Source organism: Leucoraja erinacea, chromosome 5 (assembly GCF_028641065.1).
Source record: "Leucoraja erinacea ecotype New England chromosome 5, Leri_hhj_1, whole genome shotgun sequence".
NCBI classification, from domain to species: Eukaryota; Metazoa; Chordata; class Chondrichthyes; order Rajiformes; family Rajidae; genus Leucoraja; species Leucoraja erinaceus.
The window spans coordinates 21366313-21388638 of record NC_073381.1 but is presented as its reverse complement, the minus strand read 5'-3'; the positions used below and the strand labels follow the sequence as shown (position 1 = coordinate 21388638).

Below are 22326 nucleotides of genomic sequence, written 5' to 3'. Positions count from 1 at the left end.
CTTTTACCAATCTGATCGCTGTGGGGGGAGAAACAGTGCAAGGGAAATCTACACTGTCCACAAAGTAAATAAGGTGCAGGTTTGCAAATGTGGAAATGGCCAAGGATTGAGTCAACTTTTTAGTGAGAAGATGGGTGGTTCTACAGTCGCTGGAGAACTTGGTGGGAAGCTCTTCCACAATCAAACTGTTATGGAGTTTATGGATGTTGTCCAAATTGTTATTTGATCAATCTTTCTGAAAGCATTCTCTTATGTAAATTCATGACCAATACCAAACCCAACTGCAATTTGCAGGTTCTAATTGGATTACATGTGGAAACTTGGGCTCTTAAATTGTTTGCAGCAGAGTTCTGGCAGTTACACCAAACCAACACTGCTAATAAAATATAAATGCCATATAAACACTTAGAAAAATAACATGAGCTGCAGCACCTTCATCAATTTACTTTAGACATACAGCGCAGAAACCGATCTTTTGGCCCACCGAGTCTGTGCCGACCAGCGATCACCTTGCACACCAGCACTATCCTGTACACTAGAGACAATTTTTACAATTACAGAAGCCAATTAACCTACAAACTCGCACGTCTTTGGAGTGTGGGAGGAAACCGGAGCACCTGGAGAAAACCCAGGCAGTCCCAAACTCCGTACTGACAGCACCCGTAGTCTGGATCGAACCCGGGTCTCTGGTGTTGTAAGGCACCATCTCTACTGCTGCGCCACTGTGCTGCATCCAATTCTCCTCTTCTATCCATTAAATCAAGTCTATCTGGCACAACTTACCAGTTACCAATCATGTTGGCTGTAATGGTGAACTGCAGCATGGAAACAGACCCTTCGGTCCACCAGGTCCATGCAGATCGCCAATCACCCATGTTCACCAATCTTACTCTCCCTACATTCTATCCACTCTCCCCAGATTTTTCCCGTCACTAACATACCCGGAGCAATTTACAGCAGCAAATTGAACACAAAGACCCGCATGTCTTTGGGATGTGGGAGAAAACCGGAGCACCAGGTGGAAACCCAGGCAGTCACAGGCAGCAACCAGGTCAGGACTGAACCTCGGTCTCTGGCACTGTGAGACAGCGATTCTACCTCCTGCACTACTGTTGCACTCAATATCATTTCCTTCCAAATAAAATTATTTATTTTATCTGTGTAAGGACTCGAGTGATTTGCAAAATGTTTACATGGCCCACTATTGCTACTCCCATATTTAAGGATTAAAAAATTGTTGTCATGGATATTTAAAAACTGTATATTAACATTTTACCCCATTTTTTACCCAATAGATTTAATAATGCTATTAACCTATATTTCTGTCTACACTATTCTGCTACATGGTTCATGGTGCAGGGGCTCCCTGAGTTATGGATGATCTGACTTACAAAAATCTGCCTTTGTGCAAATTTCCCTTACATTTTTAAATACTTTTCAAGATAGTATTAATAATTATTATGTTTTATGATTCGCATTAATAACTGGATACTGCATATATTCCATGTAATTATGGCTAGTATCAGGCTAATTAATTAATGAAATTATAGAATTATAACAAGTGTATGTAGAGCAATACGATATGGGTGTCTGTAGAAAATGGACATTACTGACATGGAATAATCAGCCTCTGAGTTCTCAAGTTGAAAACCAGGGGACTGTCTCAATTAATCAATAACCATCATCACACGTGTTTCTGCTAAATTAAGTTGGTCTTTATTAAAAAGTATATATTGGATCACATTTTCAATGCAGCAAACAACCACAATAATTTTGCTGAACTACACACATGCAAAAATCTTAAAGCTTTAAAGTTGAAAGCTTTGACGTCAAAAGGATGAAAGCTCAACATTTTAAGGCTATGGTACACAGATACAGGTTTAATCTTAAATATAATATAATCTCGTGGGAAATTTTCCACAAAAATGGGTGACAAGTTAATCAAGGAATGACATGCATTCAACACATGACTTTGGCATCCGAGCAACGCTTTGAATCAGGTCGACAACAAGAGTGAAGTAGTAAAATAGATTGTTCACATGTAGGCACATTTACGGTTCCTACCTAGACGAAGTATTTGGCAGATCTTCTTATGCTTGCTTACAGACAATTGGCAGCAGAACAATTTGCACTGATGTTGATCAATAAGATCATTAACATTGCATTTAACATGAACCTCAGACTACAAATGTAACATTCCAAAATAGGGATCCAGTCCCTGTCTCACTGTGGTGATCAGAAAATGGCTGCATAAGTGCATGGAGCAATAACACATGGTGTTGGGGCTCTGCATGTGTTAGAGTAGACACATGTGGAGACCTATTTGGACACCAGCTAAGTATCTGCCTAGAATACAGGTAAGTGGCTTTAGAGTAACATGATGGCAGACGACAAGGGTGACACAATGGCGCAGCGGTAGAGTCGCTCCTCCTGTCCCACTTAGGAAACCTGAATGGAAACCTCTGGAGACTTTGCGCCCCAGCCAAGGTTTCCATGCAGTTCCCGGAGGTTTTTGTCAGTCTCCCTATGTTCTATGTTCCGAGACGAAGCGGAAACCACTTTCAACCATTAGGGAGACTGACAAAAACCTCCAGGAACCGCACGGAAACCTTGGGTGGGGCACAAAGTATCCAGAGGTTTCTGTTCAGGTTTCCTAAGTGGGACAGGGGTTACAGCACTTGCAGCGCCAGAGACCCGGGTTCGATCCTGACTATGGGTGCTGTCCGTACGGATTTTTGTACATTCTCCTTGTGACTGCGTAGGTTTTCTCCAAGATCTTCAGTTTCCTTCTGCACTCCAAAGACGAACAGGTTTGTAGATTAATTGGGTTGATATAAGTGTAAATTGTCCCCAATGCGTGTTAGTGTGCGGGGATCGCTGGTTGGCACAGACTCGGTGGGCTGAAGGGACTGTTTCCGAGCTGTATCTCTAAACTAAACTTAAAATTCAACTTACAAAGCAATAACCATCCTGAAAGCACTATGGATCACTGCTTTTCGCCAATCTAAAATATGTCATTTGATAAAGTCTTCCATGGTGGACTGATCCAGAAGATTTAAATGCACGGGATTAACAGTGACATGCTTGTTCAAATTCAGAGCTGGCTTACTGACAGAAGTTAGAGAGTTGTGGTGGAAGGACAATATTCAGGTTGGAGGTCAGTGCCCAGTGAAGTTACACATGGGTCTGTATTGGGACTGCTGCTGTTTGTGATATATATCAATTACTTGGGGGTAAACGTAGACGGATTGGTTAGTAAATTTGCAGATTAAACCAAGATTGCTGGGTCGTACACTGTGAGGATGGCAGTCAAAGAATATAGGGGAGTGGGGTGGGGGGGTATAGATCAGCTACAAAAAATGGGCGTAGTAATGGCAGATGGAGTTTAACGTGAGCAAGTGTGAGATATTGCACTTAGAAAGATCAAATGTAAGGGGAAAATATACAATTAATGGCATGACCCTAAACAGCATTGATATACAGGCGTTTGGGGTCCAAGGCTAAGAGTGGTGGACACAGATCCAATGTTGACATTTTAGAGGCTTTTTGATAAACACACGAAAAATTCAGGGAATGGAAGGATATTGATAATGTGTAGGCAGTGGAAATTAGTTTAGACCTTATGACATAGGAGCAGAATTTGGCCATTTGCCCCTTTGAGTCTGCTCTGCCATTCGATCATGGCTAATCTACTTTTCCCTCTTAACCCTATTCTCCTGCCTTCTCCCCATAAACCTTTGACGCCTTTACTAATCAAGGACCTATCAATGTCCGCTTTAAAAATACTCAATAACTTAGCCTCCACAGCCATATGTGTAAAGGAATTCCAAAGATTTGCCATCCTCTAGGTGAAGAAATTGCTCCTCATCTCCATTCAAATGGTGCATCCTTTTATTCGGAATGTATTTAACTTGGCATTCTGTTCTATGTTAAATGCGGTACAAAATCTCCTCATCATATCACAGTATAACTTTAGACGAACAAGGGAGTGTAGAGTGCTAGAGTTGAAAAAAACACAAAGTGCTGCAGGAACTCAGCAGGTTCTCTGTGGAGGGAATAGACAGACAATATTTCGGATCAGAACATTTAAAGAAGGGTCCTGATCTGAAACACCATCTACCCATTCCCTCTACAGACTATTATCTAAATGGTGGCCGACTAGGAAAAGGGGAGATGGCCAGTTCATTTTCTATATTTAAGAGGGAGTTAAATGTGGCCCTTGTGGCTAAGGGGATCAGAGGGTATGGAGAGAAGGCAGGTACGGGATACTGAGTTGGATGATCAGCCCTGATCATATTGAATGGCGGTGCAGGCTCGAAGGGCCGAATGGCCTACTCCTGCACCTAATTTCTATGTTTCTATGTTTCTATGTCTAGATGCTGCCTGACCCAGGACTTTGTGTTTTGCCCAGTATAACTTTATTTCATTCATTCAATATCTGGACTAATCCACATTAAATTTGAACAGGATTCTGTGCCTGCTTCACGCACAAGTGAGTGATTAAATGATCTCTACTTTAAGTGCGGGGATGGATCTCAGACTGGGCTGTATTGCATCCAAATGCTCGGATTGTAACTTCATAGGTAACCGGGCAGAGGTCCACCCAACTTCGTGAGCAGAGCCCTTTCAGCTGCAAAACCAAAGACGTCAACTGTTTGACTCTGCCCCTGTTCCTCTGTTCTCAAAACCACTTGACCAGTAAGAATTCAATTGTTCCAGCCCCAATGACAATGAAACACTTTTGACTTTTGACATAGCTATGCTATGCTATTTTGCAGAATGTAAATGCTAGCATCAAATACGATTAGTTCTGTCATCCATGTTTCACTTGAGGATTCACACATAAAATGCAATGCTATGATGTATTGCACCATGGCACATTACATTATTAGGAGGATTCCAGTGCAATATTGAATTCAATATTAACATTCAATACTATGGCTTAAGTACTTGCAACTTAAAACCTCTTCAGTCCATTTCAGTGTGAAGTCTTGTAGCAAGCTTGAGCCACTTTCGAGTTGGTCTTCCTGTTGAGAGCTTCACAGATGAAGTGACCAGCTTCCATTAACTTGCATAAATCTACTCCCTGGAGCAAGATAAATGAATAAATCATGTTTAAGAAGTGCTACAAACTATATGTTTTGCTATTTTTCTTTTAACGCACTAGGAAGTAGATGCAAAAATCAATGCAGTTATTAAGTGGGAAAGAAAGATAAAGGAAAAGGAAGATACGTAGTTTTATCAGAACACCAAACACGGGATTCCATATGAGGCTCACCCACGAGAGATCTGCCTCTCTAACTTCAAAGTGAAAGATAAAAGCCTTGTAGTTTTGGTTATAAGGGCCTCTGTGAAATAGTTTCTATTGCTTCACCAAAAAAAAATGTTATTTTTCCCATGAAGTTTTGGAATCACAGACTGGGCTTTGGGAATTGGTATAGTATCTCATTGCTTTGCAGACAAAGGGAAGGATTGAAAGAACAACCACAGGTATGCTCAGCTTCACAGACAGAGTGACCTCTGACTTCTTACCCTGCACATCCGCACCTTGCCATCTACAAATCCCCAGTGGGCCAGGAAGCAGTCATCATCATCATCATCATCATCGTTGAACACATTCATGGCACGGTGCCTTACAATGCTATGTACGACAGTGATCACAAATTCTACTGAAGTGTGGATGGCTGTTGGCTCGCTAGGAGCTCATCTGCCCTTTGACAGGTCTTGTTTTTGGTCCTGCTGGGGATCCACAGCCCCCTCCTCACCTGGCAAAGCAAGTGGGGGAGACGGTTTAGTCGCCGACTATCCGACCATGGAGCAGGTAGCACGGGATTACATGGTACCCGTGGCAGGAACTCTCCCGACCTGACTGTAAGCAGTGCAGGCTGTCAAATCAAATGGTGTGGACTCAACTAATTGAGAGATTTTCAGTTGCCTTGGCAGCAACTCCTTTCTAAAGGTACACCTTTTATTCTGAGGCTGTTCCCTCTGGTCCTAGACTCTCTGACTAGTGGAAACATTCTTTCCACATCCACTCTATTCAGGCCTTTCATTATTTGGTAAATTTCATGTTCGTAGTTTCTAGGAGCAGAATTAGGCCATTCCGCCATTCAATCATGGCTGATCTATCTTTTCCCTCTCAACCCCATTCTCTTGCCATCATCCCATAACCCATGACATCCTTACTAATCAAGAAGGAGCTTCTACATATCTGTACATTTTGCATGTACAGATATGTAGGTTAATTGGCCCAAGGATAGAACCATTGTGGAAATTGCTGGTTGGCGTGGACTGGCTGAGCCAAAGGGCTTGTTTCCACACTGTTTCTCTGAACATAACTTGCTTTTGTTTTTCTATGCTATGCTTGTGCCGAGCTCCAACTATGAGACTAGCATGGCAAACAAGTGTCCTTTTTTAGGGCAGAGGTGACATTCTAGGTATGCCCCTACATGTTCACATTCCAGGCAGCAGGTTGATCAAAGGTGTTCTGAGGTCCACACACCATCATCTGCAAAACTGGCATTTGCCAAAGACTGATAACCTGCAGTCATAACACAGAGGGAGAGAGAAAGAACAGAACTGGAGACATAATGTCACAGCCAGTTAAGCTGCCCTGAGCGAGGGACATTTCCAGTGTTGCTGCATTTAAGAAACATATGAAAGGAAACAGTAAACATTGCAGAGAGAGCAGACACAAACTCCCTCTTGCTGCTGTGTTTCGGAAGGAGCTCTCCAAGGGCTGCTAATTTAAGAGGAATTGAAAGACATTTGTGAGTGGTTGAAATGTAAGTTCTCTGCATCTGAACTTTGAGGGCAGCTCGATGAACTGAAAGTACCTCTTCTGCTTTGATCTGCTGCCAGTTTACCGCTGGTTGCCTTTATGCTTCCGACGTTGCCGCTGAGTCACTCACAAACAGAGATTTTTAGTTTTGGGTTAGTTTAGAGATACACTGCGGAAACAGGCCCTTTAGCCCACCGAGTCCCCGCCGACCAGCGATCCCTGCACATAAATACTATCCTCATCACACTAGGGACAATTATTACAATTAACAGTGGAATTGATTGTAGACTTTAGGAGAGCTGCCCCTCACCTCACCTCACCCCACTCACCATCAACAACACCACAGTCACATCTGTGGAGTCTTTTAAGTTCCTGGGAACCATCATCTCCAAGGACCTTAAGTGGGGGCCTACCATCGACTCCACAGTCAAAAAGGCACAATAGAGGATGTACTTCCTATGGCAGCTGAGGAAGCACAATCTGCCACAGGCAATGATGGTCCAATTCTACACGGCCATCGTAGAGTCTGTTCTCACCTTCTCCATCATGGTCTGGTTTGGCTCAGCCACCAAGCACGACACCTGGAGGCTGCAGCGAATCGTCCGATCAGCAGAGAAGGTTATTGGCTGCAACCTTCCCTCCATTGATGAACTATACACTGCTTTTGGCCCTCCATTGATGAACTGTACAGTTTTCTATACACCTGTCAGCCTCTTGGGAACAAATTCCTAGCCAATGGAATCTCACCCTATAGCTCAGGTCCTCAGGTCGCTTAATGACATGATTCCAATAGCAGAATGACCCAAATTGAACATAATACCCTAAATGTGGCCTCACCAGTGCTTGTATACCTGTAACATAACATCCCAACATCAACAACTAAGTTACAGAGATAGGTTGAATAAGTTAGGTCTTTATTCTCTGGAGCGCAGAAGGTTAAGGGGGGACTTGATAGAGGTCTTTAAAACGATGAGAGGGATAGACAGAGTTGATGTGGACAACCTTTTCCCTTTGAGAATAGGGAAGATTCAAACAAGAGGACATGACTTCAGAATTAAGGGACAGATGTTTAGGGGTAATATGAGGGGGAACTTCTTTACTCAGAGAGTGGTAGCGGTGTGGAATGAGCTTCCAGTGGAAGTGGTGGAGGCAGGTTCATTGGTATCATTTAAAAATAAATTGGATAGGCATATGGATGAGAAGGGAATGGAGGGTTATGGTATGAGTGCAGGCAGGTGGGACTAAGGGAAAAAAAGTTGTTCGGCACGGACTTGTAGGGCTGAGATGGCCTGTTTCCATGCTGTAATTGTTATATGGTTATATGGTTATATACTCGGTATCCTAATTAATAAAGGCCTATGCAGCCAAATCCTTATTTACCACCCTACCTACCTGCGACGTTACTATATTGCATACAAATTAACAATACAACTCAGAATGGCCTCAGAAGCTTATTTTGTTTCACATTTAATTCTGAACTTTAGGATTGCAAAATTAAATTTATCGAAGTGTTTTTCTAGGTTTGTAAAATCTTTGGAACAGACAGAATGCAATTAGCTATTCAAATCCAATCCCATTGTGACTGCACTGATAAGATAACGTATCAAAATTGATTTTGCAACATTAAAATGTAGGAGATAAAGTGGTAGAATGCAATGAAATCCCTGAATTATAGGAGCACAAAAGGAGGCCACACAGTCCATGTGTCCTAACTGGCCAGACAATTGTTACTCAGATAAATCCAATTTCTACAGCAGTATATTATGAAGCATCATGTGCAAACCAGTTCCATGATAGGGTTTCCAACTCAGTCTTCCTCAGTCTCCTCTGATCTACAAATAACAACCTAGACAATCCCTCCCCAGAAACAATTTTTTCCAGCTATGGCAACATCCTTCTAAACATCCCTCCAATGCCAGGATAGGGTGGTGTACGATGTTCAGGATTTATAGTGCTGCAGCCATGTCATATAAACAAGAACCAGCCCCTTAATTAGTTTCAAATGCAACCTACAAGTTGTGTTTGGTGCTGAAATTACAAAGGTGGCTGCCTACACAAACATCACTGTCTATGAAAGGAGCAGGTTACCCGCTCATAGTGGGAGACAACTTAGGAAATGTGGTTCAGAAATTGGCATGACAAGGCATTCTTAGGTACATTGGCCAAATGGCCAGAAAATAGGGCTATATCAAACCAGGATTAAACAACTTGGGCTAAGTTATTGTACAGCATTCTGATAGACATCAAGTACGTTTCCAGACTGGTTATTTTGCCATTCAGAACATCAAGCCTGGTTATAGTCATATTTATTACCCCATCAGCTCTCATGATACTGTTATATAAGGCCTCAGAAGCGTTTTAGAAAATTTAAGTGAACTATCTTTACTTAACAAAGGTGTCCTGTCAATCAAATGTGTACCTATTGTAAATACATAATTCTAGTTGAGTTTAGTTTAATTTAAAGATACAGCGTGGAAACAGGCCCTTCAGCCCACCAAGTCCCTGCCGACCAATGATCACCCATACATTAGTTCTGTCCTACACACTAGGGACAATTTGCAGAAGCCAATTAACTAACAAACCTGCACGTCCTTGGAATGTGGGAGGAAACGGGAGCATCCGGAGAAAAGCCACATGTTCACAGGGTGAACATCTAAACTCTAAACTCCGTACAGACAGCACCCGTAGTCAGGATCGAACCCGAGTCTCTGGCGCTGTTAGGCAGCAATTCTACCGCTACGCTACTGTGCTGCCTGTTTGAAACCATTTGTCTACCTCCAAATATTGAACTTTGTAATTGTGACTGTAGAAAATGTATTTAATCACATGGTAAGCAAAAATGCTGGAGAAACTCAGCGGGTGAGGCAGCATCTATGGAGCGAAGGAAATAGGCAACGTTTGGGTCGAAACACTTCATGCCCTGCAGCCATAACATAGAATAAAATAACAAAACACACAATAAACACAGATTTAACATCCACCACAATGAGTCCACCAGGCCCTCCTCACTGTGATGGAAGGCAAAAGTCATAAAGTCCAGCCTCTTCCTTCCTTGTTCTCCCTCTGCGTTGATGCGATCCAGGCTTCCGATGTTGTGACCCCACCAAGTGATGGTAATTAAGTACCGCAGCTGAATCCTAGCTCCGTGAACGGGCCGGTTCAAACTCCGCGGCCCAGGGCGGTCGAAGCTGCCGAAGCTGCCGCACTCCAGTCCAGTGGACGAAGCTGTTGTTGCGGGAGCTCCGGAAAAACAGGTCACCAACTTGGGACCTGCGAGCACCCGATGATGTCGTCCACTGGGCCCGCGGCCGAGCCTCCGAGGCTCCGAAGTCAGGTCGCCGCTGCCGCAACGCTGCCACAGCCCCGAAGTCGTGTCCGCCGCCGCTGCAACGCCACCACAGCCCCGAAGTCGGCCAGCCTCGCGTTGGTAAGTCCTGGCTGGCTCTGCCTCCGGAGCCTCTAGGCCGGTCCCAGTTGGAGGTCGCCAGCTCTGCGATTAGGCCTCAGCGCAGACGGAGACGGGGGATACGACAAGAAAAGATTGCATCCCCCCCGAAGGAAGAGACTAGAACAAGTTTCTCCCACCCCCCCACACATACACACTAAAATAAACCGAAAATAAACTGTGACAACGGGACAAAAAAAAAACAAAAAGGAAAAGACGAATGGACTGCAGGCGAACCGCAGCTGCTAGGGCAGCGCCGCCACTTAAACATTTAATCACATGGTGTTATTTTTGAGGTGAAAGCGGATAAACAGTTCATCGACTTTGAATTCAGGAGATTTCAGCTCCAGGTTATCTCACCAAAGCTCCACTACGGCTGAACAAAGACCTGCTGCATTTATGGTTCTATGTGACTGTCTCAAAAGACACAATCAGATTCAGATTCAGATTCAATTTTAATTGTCATTGTCAGTGTACAGTACAGAGACAACAAAATGCATTTAGCATCTCCCTGGAAGAGCGACATAGCAAATGATTTGAATAAATAATAATAAGTGTCGGGGGAGGGGGTGGTGATTGGCAGTCACCGACTAATAACCAACTCCAGTTGGGGCCTGGGCCTCTGCTGGTGAAGAAGGTCTGACGCATGTTTTTTTCCATTCCTTCTCAACCTGCCCTACTATTGCCTGGGACCTGGCATCCTCATTAATGTTTTCTGCACTCTATCCCGCGTAATGGCATTCTTCCTATAGTAAGAAGACCTAGACTGAGCACAATATTCCAAGTGTGACCTAACCCAAGTCTTGTACAACTGGGAATGGGTTGTGTGACTTGTGGTGAGGTAGGTTCCTGGAAGCTGGAAAGTTAACCTGTAAATCCAAAGTCAGTAAGGAGCATGTATAACCATGTTCAAGCAGCCCAAATCAAACCAGAAATCTCTCAGTAACAACAAGACATCATCTTATCACAGCACAATGCTGATGGCAGCATTGCAAGCATTATCTGTGAAGTATTTTGTTACAGGGTCTACGTCAAACATTTCAGTGAAGCATCTAATTTAACATTTGATGTTAGTTATCCAGTACGTGGCTTGTAAAAGAGATCACAATATTACTCACAGTGCTTGCTAATATAGGAAAGCATGTGATCAAGAGAAAAACTATGACTGTTATCTGTAATTTAATGTCCTTAATGCAACAAATGCTATACGTTTCCAGTAAAAACATAAAAACATAGAAAATATTAAGGAAAATTTGAATCTATTTAATGGAAGTTTATCTAATTATAATTCTTACAAAATTGTATCCATTTGCATTTTAATCAGTCAATGTTCAGAAATTCAAACCCAAACGATTAAGACACTCATCTTCCCCGATAGATCACTATTTTACACACTAGGGACAATTTACAATTTTACCGAAGCCAACCAACCTACAAGCCTGTCCGTCTTTGGAGTGTGGACAAATGCTATACAGAGCACTCGGAGAAAACCCACATGGTCACAGGGAGAACGTACAAACTCCATACAGACAGCACCTGTCGGCAGGAACGAACTCGGGTCTCTGGTGTTGTAAGGAAACAACTATACCGCTGCACCACCATGCAGTCTCAGCTGAGACATTTAACTTCTTATTTTCAGGTGATTGCCAAGCCTCAGCATAAACCCATCTTCGAGGTTTGTCAAAGGCTTATTATTTGTAAGGAAAGAGCTAGGTGTGATGTGTACCTATATTACCCCATATGCTGGATAACAACAGTGCTTTGTTTTATAAACAAAAACATAGAAACAGAAATTAGGTGCAGTAGGCCATTCGGCCCTTCGAGCCTGCACCGCCATTCAATATGATCATGGCTTATCATCCAACTCAGTATCCCATCCCTGCCTTCTCTCCATACCCCCTGATCCCCTTAGCCACAAGGGCCACATCTAACTCCCTCTTAAATATAGCCAATGAACTGGCTTCAACTACCTTCTGTGGCAGAGAGTTCCAGAGATTCACCACTCTCTGTGTGCCAGTATACGTTTAACAGTCCACATGCACCATTCACAAAATAAAGCACTGGATAAACTCGTGGCAAGAATTGTGCACACACAAACTAACCACTATATTATCACATAACAATAAAGAACAAGAGTAGTCCATTCAGCCCTTCATACCTGCTCTGCCATTCAATAGGAATGTGGCTGATCTTTTTCTTCCGCTACTAACCCCATAATCTTTGATCCTTTATTATCAAAAAACTTTAATAACCCCACCCCCACATCAGCCTGAAGAAGGGTCACGACCCGATACGTCACCTATTTCTTCGCTCCATAGATGCTGCCTCACCCGCTGAGTTTCTCCAGCATTTTTGTGTACCTTAAAAAAAACGTTGATTTCTTGTCTTTCCGGCACACACAGACTGAGCCTTGCACCACATGGGGTGAAGGATTTCAAATATTCACCATGCACTTCCCATCGCAACGTAGAGCATAGAACAATACAGCGCAGGAACAGGCCATTCGGCCCACAATGTTTGTGCCAAACATGATGCCAAGTTAAACTGATCTCATCTGCCTCTACATGATCCATATCCCTATATTCCTTGTATATCCATGCGCCTATTTAAAAGTCTCTTAAACGGCACTTATCAGCCTCCACCACCAATGGATTTCAGGCCCCCACTACTCTTTGTGTAACAAACTTGTTACACACATCATTAAGCTTTCCCCCTCTCACCTTGTAGCTATGCCCTCTAGTGTTGGATATTTCCACCCTGGGAACAAATATTCAGACTGGCTACCCTATCTATGCCTCATATAATTTTACATACTTCAATCAAGTCTCCTCTCAACCTCTGACGTTCCAGAGAAAACAATCCAACTCTATCCAACCTCTCTCTAGCTGAAACCCTCTAATCCAGGCATCATTCTGGTAAACCTCCTCTGCATCCTCTCCAAAGCCTGCACATCATCCCTGTAATGGAATCCTGAATGGCTGCCAACTTATTCTGAGAAGCATCACATCTGCACCTACCCTCTCAACCCCACAAAGATGTTCTACAGGGACCTCCTCTCATTTTCCAAACTTCAGAGAAATAAAGCCCAGTCTGATTAATCTCCTCAAAGGACCTTTGCCCGTCCCAGCTGGACATCCGAACAGTCACTCCATGACAAATAAAGCCTTCCATGCAGTGTTGTTGGTAGTCTAACAGCTCCCAACAAACTGGCATGTAAAAAGGCAAAGTTGGCCAGAGGCTAGAGACCTCACAATGCCAAAGACCCAGGTTCAAAGCTGACCTTGTGTGCTGTCTGTACGGAGTTTGCACGTTCTCTCTGTGACCACATGGGTTTCCTCCGTGTGCTCTATTTCCTCCCCCATCCCAAAGACGTGTGGATTTGTTGGTTAATTGGCCCCTGTAAAACTGACCCTCGTGTGTAGAGAGTGATGAGAAAGTGAGATAACATGGAACAAGTGTAAACGGGTGATTGGTGGTCAGTGTGGCCTCAGTGGGCTGAAGAGCCTTTTCCTCCCCATCCATCCCAAATCATGAGAGAGACGTGTGGATTTGTTGGTTATTTCCCCCTTATGAAAAAGACTGGATAGACCCTTTATACTCTGTGTAATTTAGAGATGATGAGGGGAAAGTGAGATAAAATTCATGGAACAAGTGTAAGATTGTTCCCGGGTTGGGGATTGGTGGTCAGTGTGGCCTCAAAACCGGATGAGAGAGCCTGTTTTTCACGCTAGACTGAATCTTCTCTGCACAGAGGGTAGTTATCTCATCCAACTTCTGAACTCTGAACAGGAGTTAGATGGGCCCTTGCCTAAGGGATCATTGCAGACTACTTGCATCCTTGGATGATCAGCCTGTTGGAAGTCTGCTCTCGAAGGGCCGAATGGCCTAGCTGTCCTAATTTTTCTGTTTCGGTATCAGCAACTCCTTTTGGTTACTGTTTCAAAATTGTATTCTTCTGGCCTGTTGGAAGTCTGCTCAAGCAAATTAGCTGTCCTCCTGACAGATCAGCAATCCTTTTTTGTTTCCACAAATATTTCTCCTGACTGCACTTATAGGACAACATTTGCTCTTTTAAAACCTTCTCAGAAGAAGTGATGAAGGAGCAACTGAGAATCAACTTACAGTGTGAATCCCCAAACCAGTCAGCATGTAAACCACATCTTCTGTGGAGACATTGCCAGAGGCACCTTCAGCGTAAGGGCAGCCACCAAGACCAGCTACAGAGCAATCCACCACACTGATTCCCATCTGTGTAAAGAGATAGAGTACAAACATATAGTAAAACATGTAGAAACAAGGAACAGTGGATGCTGCTTTACAAAATAGGACACCAATTGCAGGAGTAACTCAGCATGCCAGACAGCATCTCTGGAGGACATGGACAGCTGATGTTCCAGGTCGGGACCCTTCTTCAGACTGAAAATGTTTCAAATTGGGACCCTCCATCACCTGAAGAATGGTCCCGACTCAAAACGTCACCTATCCATGTTCTCCAGAGATGCTGTCATCCTGCTGAGTTACTCCAGCATATTGTGTCCCTATGTTGTAAACTATATTGGTAGAGTTAATTCCAGAGAAATTAATATTGCCGACATTTTGTTGCCTAATGACCGACCGCAGGTTGACTCTCTAGAACTGCCTCCACAGCACTCCATATCTCTCCTACATTGTCTCTATTAGGACAATGCAGGTGGTCTGCACCATTTTGGTGGGTAAGTTAAAATAAAATCAACGGGGTTGATCCAGAGTGTGATATATTCATACATATTCATGTGTATGTTAATGAGTTGGTGTTCAATATAAGCAGGGAATGCTGGGTAATAAATCTCTCTCTCGTGATCCAGGCAATCAGTTTGTAAGTCTTGTTCTTCATTCTGCCGTCTGGATTATAACAAAATTGGCGACGAGGATGGGATAGAGTTTGTGAAATCATCCTTTAATTATAGTGCAGAACTGTTTTGCAACATGCAGTATTGTTTAACATTTTAAACAGCAAATACGGAGCTGTGACGCAGTTGTTTGCGAACTGGACACGATAGGCCGCAGATCCTTCTGTGCAGGGGACTGTAATTTAAAACAGCAGCTGTACAAATCGTCGAGAGTTTGTCAGGCTATCTCTATGTTGAGTCTACGTGGCAAGATGGCGTCCTTGGGATTGTATAGGATTTTAAAATGAGTTTTTTTTGTCGAGTTCCTCAAGCTGAATAGCCTTTGTACAGCTAAGTTTCAGGTGAATTACTACAACAGAAAGGACAGGAAATCAGGGTTTTTGAACGGACTTAAACATAAAAGAGAACGACACGATGGCGGAGTCCACGGGCTACATCGGAAACCTTGGCACTTTCAACAAGAATAGAGAGCCGTTCAGCTCCTACATGGAGAGAACAAACATGTTTTTCATGGCAAACAATATAATGGAGATTAGCAGTGAAGGAGAGATAGTGACTGAAACATATAAGGCCGTTTGCGAATGCATGAAAGCGATTCTGTTCACGGAGATCGGTATGAAGTGTACGGCACACTCGTGAATCTCCTTGCGCCCATAAAGGCAAAAGACGTGCCATTCAATTCCATTATGAAGAAGTTGGAGGAGCACTTCAACCCAAAGCCTCTGGAAATTGCAGAAAGTTATAGATTTGGCACTAGAAACCAGAAGCAAAATGAGACAAACAATGAGTACATTGTTGCTTTGAAAAACTTAACTTTCCATTGTAACTTTGGAACCTTTTTTGGACGCGCACTACACAACAGATTTGTTTGTGGTCTAGTGGATGAACGAATTCAGTCCAAACTCATGAACACTCCAGATCTTACATTCGAGAAAGCATGCAAGATTGCTACCACAATGGAGATGGCATCAAAGAATGCTCATGAGTTTCGCCCACCACGAACTACAGTGGCCGTTTACAGTCACTATGGTCAAACCAAGAGGCGCTAAACCAAAGCCAAAGTATGCGGGGAGCCGAGTTCAGCCAGTTGTTATCGTTGCAACTGTAATCACTCATCCCAATTTTCTCAGTTCAAAATGGCCAAGTGTTATAACTGCCAGAAGTAAAGCCATATCGCCTCAGCATGTCGGGCTAAACTTAAAACAGGAAACCAACAATCTGCGGGAAACAAGCGACAACACCAGAAAGTAGTTCACAACTTGGAGATGAACACAGATGGGAATTAACTTGGGTTGTACACCATTTATGCACCCAACATCGATAAGCCTACAATCAGCTAAGGCAAGGACTTTCGAACAAAATTATTGATTTATGAACAGTTAATCGATATATGTATTGACACGGCAGCAGATTGTTCGGTCATGAGCAAAGACCTGTACGAAACAAAGTTCCCAAAGACACCATTGTTTGAGAGTAAGGTCAAGCTGAGACCCTACTCGGGTGAAGTTTTGGAGACATGCGGACAAATGAACTGTAACGTTCAGCATAATGGTCAGTCAGTAACACTGCCCATCATAGTGGCCAGCTACAGAAATAAACCAACCCTCCTTGGAAAGGATAGGCTGAGTAGAATAGAGTTAGACTGGAAGAACATTTTCAGCATCGATTTGTCCAATCTTGAAAACGTCATAAGCAAACATGCAGCAATATTTGCCGACAGTTACACGGGAATAACAGGGTACTCTGCACACATTCGACTTAAGCAAGATGTGAGACCTGTGTATTGTTGACCAAGATCTGTACCATATGCACTAAAGCAACAAGTGGAGGAAGAACTTGACAGGTTAGAGCAGAATGGAGTACTTGTGAAGACAGACCGGAGTAACTGGGCAACGCCAATTGTGGCCGTACCCAAGGCCGACAAAACTGTTCGACTAAGTGGTGACTACAAAGTCACAATCAACCAAGCCGTTGACGACGAACCACATCCGTTAACAACCTTGCAAGATCTGTACGCAGAACTTAGCGGAGCAAGAGTCTTCACTAAACTGGATTTGTCTCACGCTTACACCCAACTCAATGTCAACAAGGTAAGTCAGTGGTACTTAACTACAACACACATAAGGGCTTGTATTCATATACAAAGCTGCCCTATGGTGTGAAATCCTCGCCGAAAATCTTCCAGTCTGTCATGGACAAAATGTTACAAGGCATTCCGCACTGTGTGCAACCAGGATGATATACTGATATTCACAGTGGGCATGGTAGAACATCTGGAAATCCTCGAGCAAGTTCTCACACGACTGAACTGCCACAAAGTCAAGCTGCGACAAAGTAAATGTGCATTTGCGCAGGCAGAGGTTGGACTCAAAGTAGATGCCAACAGATTTCATCCTGTGAAGGCAAAAGTTGAAGCTCCAAAACCAAACAATGTGTCAGAGCTACGATCATTCCTTGGGATAGTGCAGTTCTATGCATGATTCCTTCCAGATTTAGCAGCTGTGCTAAAGCCACTACATCATCCGCTACAAAAAGATGTGAAATGGACGTGAGGAAAGGAACAGCAACGTGCATATGACATTTGCAAGGAAAACTTGACAAGTGACAAACTCCTTGTTCACTACAACACGACACACGAGCTGAAACTTGCTTGTGATGCTTCAAGTTACGATGTAGGTGCAGTGATCTGCCAAGTAATGATTAACCAACAGGAAAAGCCTATGCACTTTTACTAGTACAGAGCCCTAGTGAGACCACACCTGGAGTATTGTGTGCAGTTTTGGTCCCCTAATTTGAGGAAGGACATTCTTGCTATTGAGGGAGTGCAGCGTAGGTTTACAAGGTTAATTCCCGGGATGACGGGACTGTCAAACGCTGAGAGAATTGAGCAGCTGGGCTTGTATACTCTGGATTTAGAAGAATGAGTGGGCAGCTCACTGAAACATATAAGATTGATAAGGGCTTGGACACACTAGAGGCAGGAAACATGTTCCCGATGTCGGGGGAGTCCAGAACCAGGGGCCACAGTTTAAGAAAAAGGAGTAAGCCATTTAGAATGGAGACGAGGAAACACTTTTTCTCACAGAGTGGTGAGTTTGTGGAATTCTCTGCCTCAGAGGGCAGTGGAGGCTGGTTCTCTGGATGCTTTCACGAGAGAGCTAGATAGGGCTCTTAAAAATAGCAAAATCAGGGGATTTGGGGAGAAGGCAGGTACGGGGTACTGATTTGGGATGATCAGCCAAGATCACATTGAATGGCGGTGCTGGCTCGAAGGGCCAAATGGCCTACTCCTGCACCTATTGCCTATTGTCTATTGTCTATCCCGCACCCTATCACCGAGTGAGCGTAACTTTATTTCGGAGTCACGTGAGTGACTACGTGAAGAAGGGCTATCCGTCTGCGTGCACGTCATTACGTCTGAATGCAACGCGCACGACGGACTGGCAGAGGCACTACGTCCTCCCAGCCGTCGGGATTTTCAAAAAACAAGCGGCAGGTAAGGAAAGTTGAACTACTTACCTGCGTTTCTTATCGGGCTTGAAGCTGTTTGTAATTTCAGAGCCCAGAAGTCGAGGAGACGGTCCACGGGAAAGTCAGCTGCTGAAGACCGCAGCATTCCCAGTAGCGGGCAAAGGTCTTGTTCCCAACATTACCGCCGGCAGCAGAACCGGCAGCAGCAGACTTGGTGCGGGAAAGCTCTGTTGTGGTCCTGGCGGGACGTAAAGCCACCCGCAAGTCTGACAGACCCGTTGACTCTGATGAGTCCGGGGAAGAGGGATACCCTCCCTCAAAGGAGAGCATCCGAGGACGACTCTCCCACATGGAGCAACTTATGAAGAAGTTGCTCCACAATGATCTGCTTCGAAGGAGGGAGCAGTATCAGCATGGGTCTCTACAGCAGACCGTGCCAGAAGCCTCACGTATGGGGCAGCACAATGTCTTCCCCACTGGAAGGGGAATTACATATGGAAGAAACCACTCTGAGTCAGAGTACAAAAGCATGGGGGGGCCTTCCCAGGGACTAGCAGAAGAAGTACCTCTGCCATCATCCAGGTTTGCTATCACCACTTGGTGCTTCCCTGGATGAAGTTCTAGCTAATAATATCAATTACCTAGCATCGCATCAACTTTAAGACCTTGTCATGGAAGGAACCATGAACAGGTACCCCCCCCCCCCCCCCCCCCCCCCCACCAGCTACTGTGCTTCCCTGAAGGTCCAAGCAGTGAACCATATCATCTGGGGACAGATTGGACCTATATCATCCTAAACCAAGAAGTAAAATTCCAAAAGGTATTAAACCTACTGGGGTCTGGGATCACATAATTTGCAGGAGGAGTGGAAGATGGACTCCTCACTGACAGAGAACAGGACACAATGGCACTATTGTGTTATGCCCACTTTGAGAGAAATTGTATTCGGAAGAATGCAATCAAACCATCGATTAACTCGAAGTTCGCTGTTCTGTGTAAAGCCAGCAATGCCCAACTCGCAAACTACCTGTTCGGGGAAGACCTGCCGAGACCGGTACAGGATCTGGACAACGAGGCAAGAATGATCCACCTAATAACCAGAGGTCAGGTTACCCAAAAGGGTTAATCGACAAGGATGCATCCTTATTGCTCTCGGCTTTTTACGCCTAGAGGGCCAGGCACTGGAGGAAGACCCACACCGGAGTCAAGGTTTTTTTTTTAGGGGTAGGGCCCAACCAGCCCACAGCGAGGATGAGGAGAGAACAACCACCAGTTCAACCTCCAAAACCTCGTGAACGAAAACCAGCGCCATATCGCCAGTAATGTCAGAGGTACCTGTAAGTCAAACCAGTTCCTTAGGGAACACCCCAGACAAGTCTCACATATTGGTGGGAGGAAGGTTAAAATATATTTTGAAAGAATGGTGTTGGGCCACAATGGATCCATTTGTACTGCACAGTATGGAAGGGTTCAAAATTGAGTTCATTTTGAATTCATCACCACCCACAACACATTCAAAATTTCGCACATAGGTGTTCTCTCAACAAGAAACAATGGATATACAGGAGGAAATTGGAACAACCTGACAAAATGTCATTGAGAGGTCACATACAGAACCTCACCAATTTATATCCAATATATTTCTCAAAAGAGAGAAAAGATGGAGGGTCCGCATCATTCTGGATCTTACGGAACTCAAACATATGTGCAATATAAACATTTTCAAAATGGACAATTTTGGAACAGCAACAGTTGGTTTTGCAAAAATGGTCACATGGCACGCATCGACCTCAAAGATGCATACTATTCGGTGTCTATTCACAAGGAACAGGAGATATTTGAAGTTTAACTGGATGGGTCAATTATGGCAATACATGGCTCTGCCAAATGGGTTGACATCAACTCCTAGACTATTGACTAAACTACTGAAACCAATTCTGGATGTACTAAGGTCTCAGAACCACAAAGTCATGGCATATTTGGATGACATTTTCATTTTTTCAGTCATTGGCAGAAGCATTAGTCAAAGCAAACCAAAACCCTGTTTAAAAGACTTGGTTACCTCATCCATCCAATTCAATCAAAATTGACACCTACAAGGGTAATTGATTACCTAGGATTTACTATCAAACACAGTAAATATGTTGGTGACTTTGCCTAGGGGCAAACAACAAGATTTGAGTAAGCCTGCTATGACCTGATAGTCAAATACAAGCCATCTATCAGGCAAACAGCGAGTGTAATTGGCAAATAGTAGCTGCATTTCCAGCAGTGCGTTACGGGCCTTTGCATTACCAGAATTTACAGCGAGCAAAGGAACGAACACTCAGATTCCATGCAGGCCATATTGGCAAACCTATGGATTGCCAGCAGAGGCCATTGTTGAATTACTGTGGTGGATAACGAACGTGAGACAGCTCAAGGGAAATCTTGCTCGAAAGCCATCGGTGGTTCTTCAAACCGATGCAAGCGGCTAAGGATGGGGAGCCACAAACACAGTCAAGAGCTGTGGGGACAGATGGAATGAGCAGGAGTCTGTATTACCCAACAACATGGAATCAATTACCTAGAATTGTTGGGGGGCACAATATGGGCTCAAGGTTTTCTGTAACAACATGCAACTTGTGTATGGTCAAATTCAGACTGATAACACCACAGCGGTGGCATCTATCAATCACAAGGGTGGTGTAAAATCTGTATCTTGCGACAGATTGTCAAACCTCATTTGGCACTGGTGTATCGAGAGGGCTATTTGGGCTGTGGCGGTCTATCTACCAGGTAGATATAACACGGTGACAGATGTTAGATCATGAATGTTTAATGATAACACAGAATGGATGTTGAATCAGGCAGTATTTAATGAAATAACTACACGATTTGGCATACCAGTTATTGATCTGTTTGCATCTAGACTAAACTATCAGTTACCCAGATATGTGTCCTGCGAGCTGGATCCAGGAGCAGAGGCAGTGGATGCTTTCTCCCTCAATTGGGGAGGAATGTTTATGTATGCTTTTCCGCCAATTTGTCTCACAACCCGATGCTTGACCAAAAACAAGCAAGACTAAGCCACAGGCATATTGGTAGTGCCAGATTGGCATACTCAAGCAGTGAGTGAAGCATGGACTCATTCCACTGCATGAAATCACAGAGCTTTGAAATCTTCACGTAGTCACTCACGTGACTCCGAAGTAAAATAGTAAGATTAAACGAGAACTTACCAGTTTGAAGTTTGATCTTGATTTTATGAGGAGTTACGATGAGCGATTACGTGCCCACAGCTCCCACCCTCATACTATCAAGATCATCTGGAAGTTCTAGTTTCGTCACAATCTTACTATTCTCAGGTCTTCTTTTCATCTGTGATTTAACACCGCTGCTTTGAAGATTGACGCGCACGCAGACGGGCGGCCCTTCTTCTCGTAATCGCTCATCGTAACTTCTCATAAAACCAAGATCAAACTTCAAACTGGTAAGTTCTCGTTTAATCTTACTATTATGCACGGATAGAAAAGGAAGCACTCAGCATCGTGTTCAGAATCAAGAAATTCCATCAGTTTCTTCTCAGCAAACCATTCATACTAATGAATGATCACAAGCCACTACTAGTGATACTTGGTCCCAAGTCAGCTATACCTTCTACAGCAGCATCAAGGATGCAGCGCTGGGCAATTCTGCTGTCCCAGTATGACTACAAGGTTGAGTACAGAAGCTCCAAGTGCTCACTGTTGTAGATGCAG

General features: G+C 43.9%; 1 protein-coding gene across 1 annotated transcript in view; it reads right to left on the bottom strand.

Moving 5' to 3' along the window:
• Nucleotides 1-1584: 1584 nt before the first annotated feature.
• Nucleotides 1585-22326, bottom strand: part of hmgcll1 (3-hydroxymethyl-3-methylglutaryl-CoA lyase-like 1) — an 86617-nt gene continuing 65875 nt past the window's right edge. The window contains exons 8-9 of the mRNA XM_055635221.1: nt 14349-14474; nt 1585-5086 (exon numbers count right to left, since the gene is read on the bottom strand). Of these exons, the coding sequence (XP_055491196.1) occupies nt 4979-5086; nt 14349-14474 (234 nt within the window). The 3' untranslated portion in view covers nt 1585-4978. The remainder of the gene's footprint in view (nt 5087-14348; nt 14475-22326) is intronic.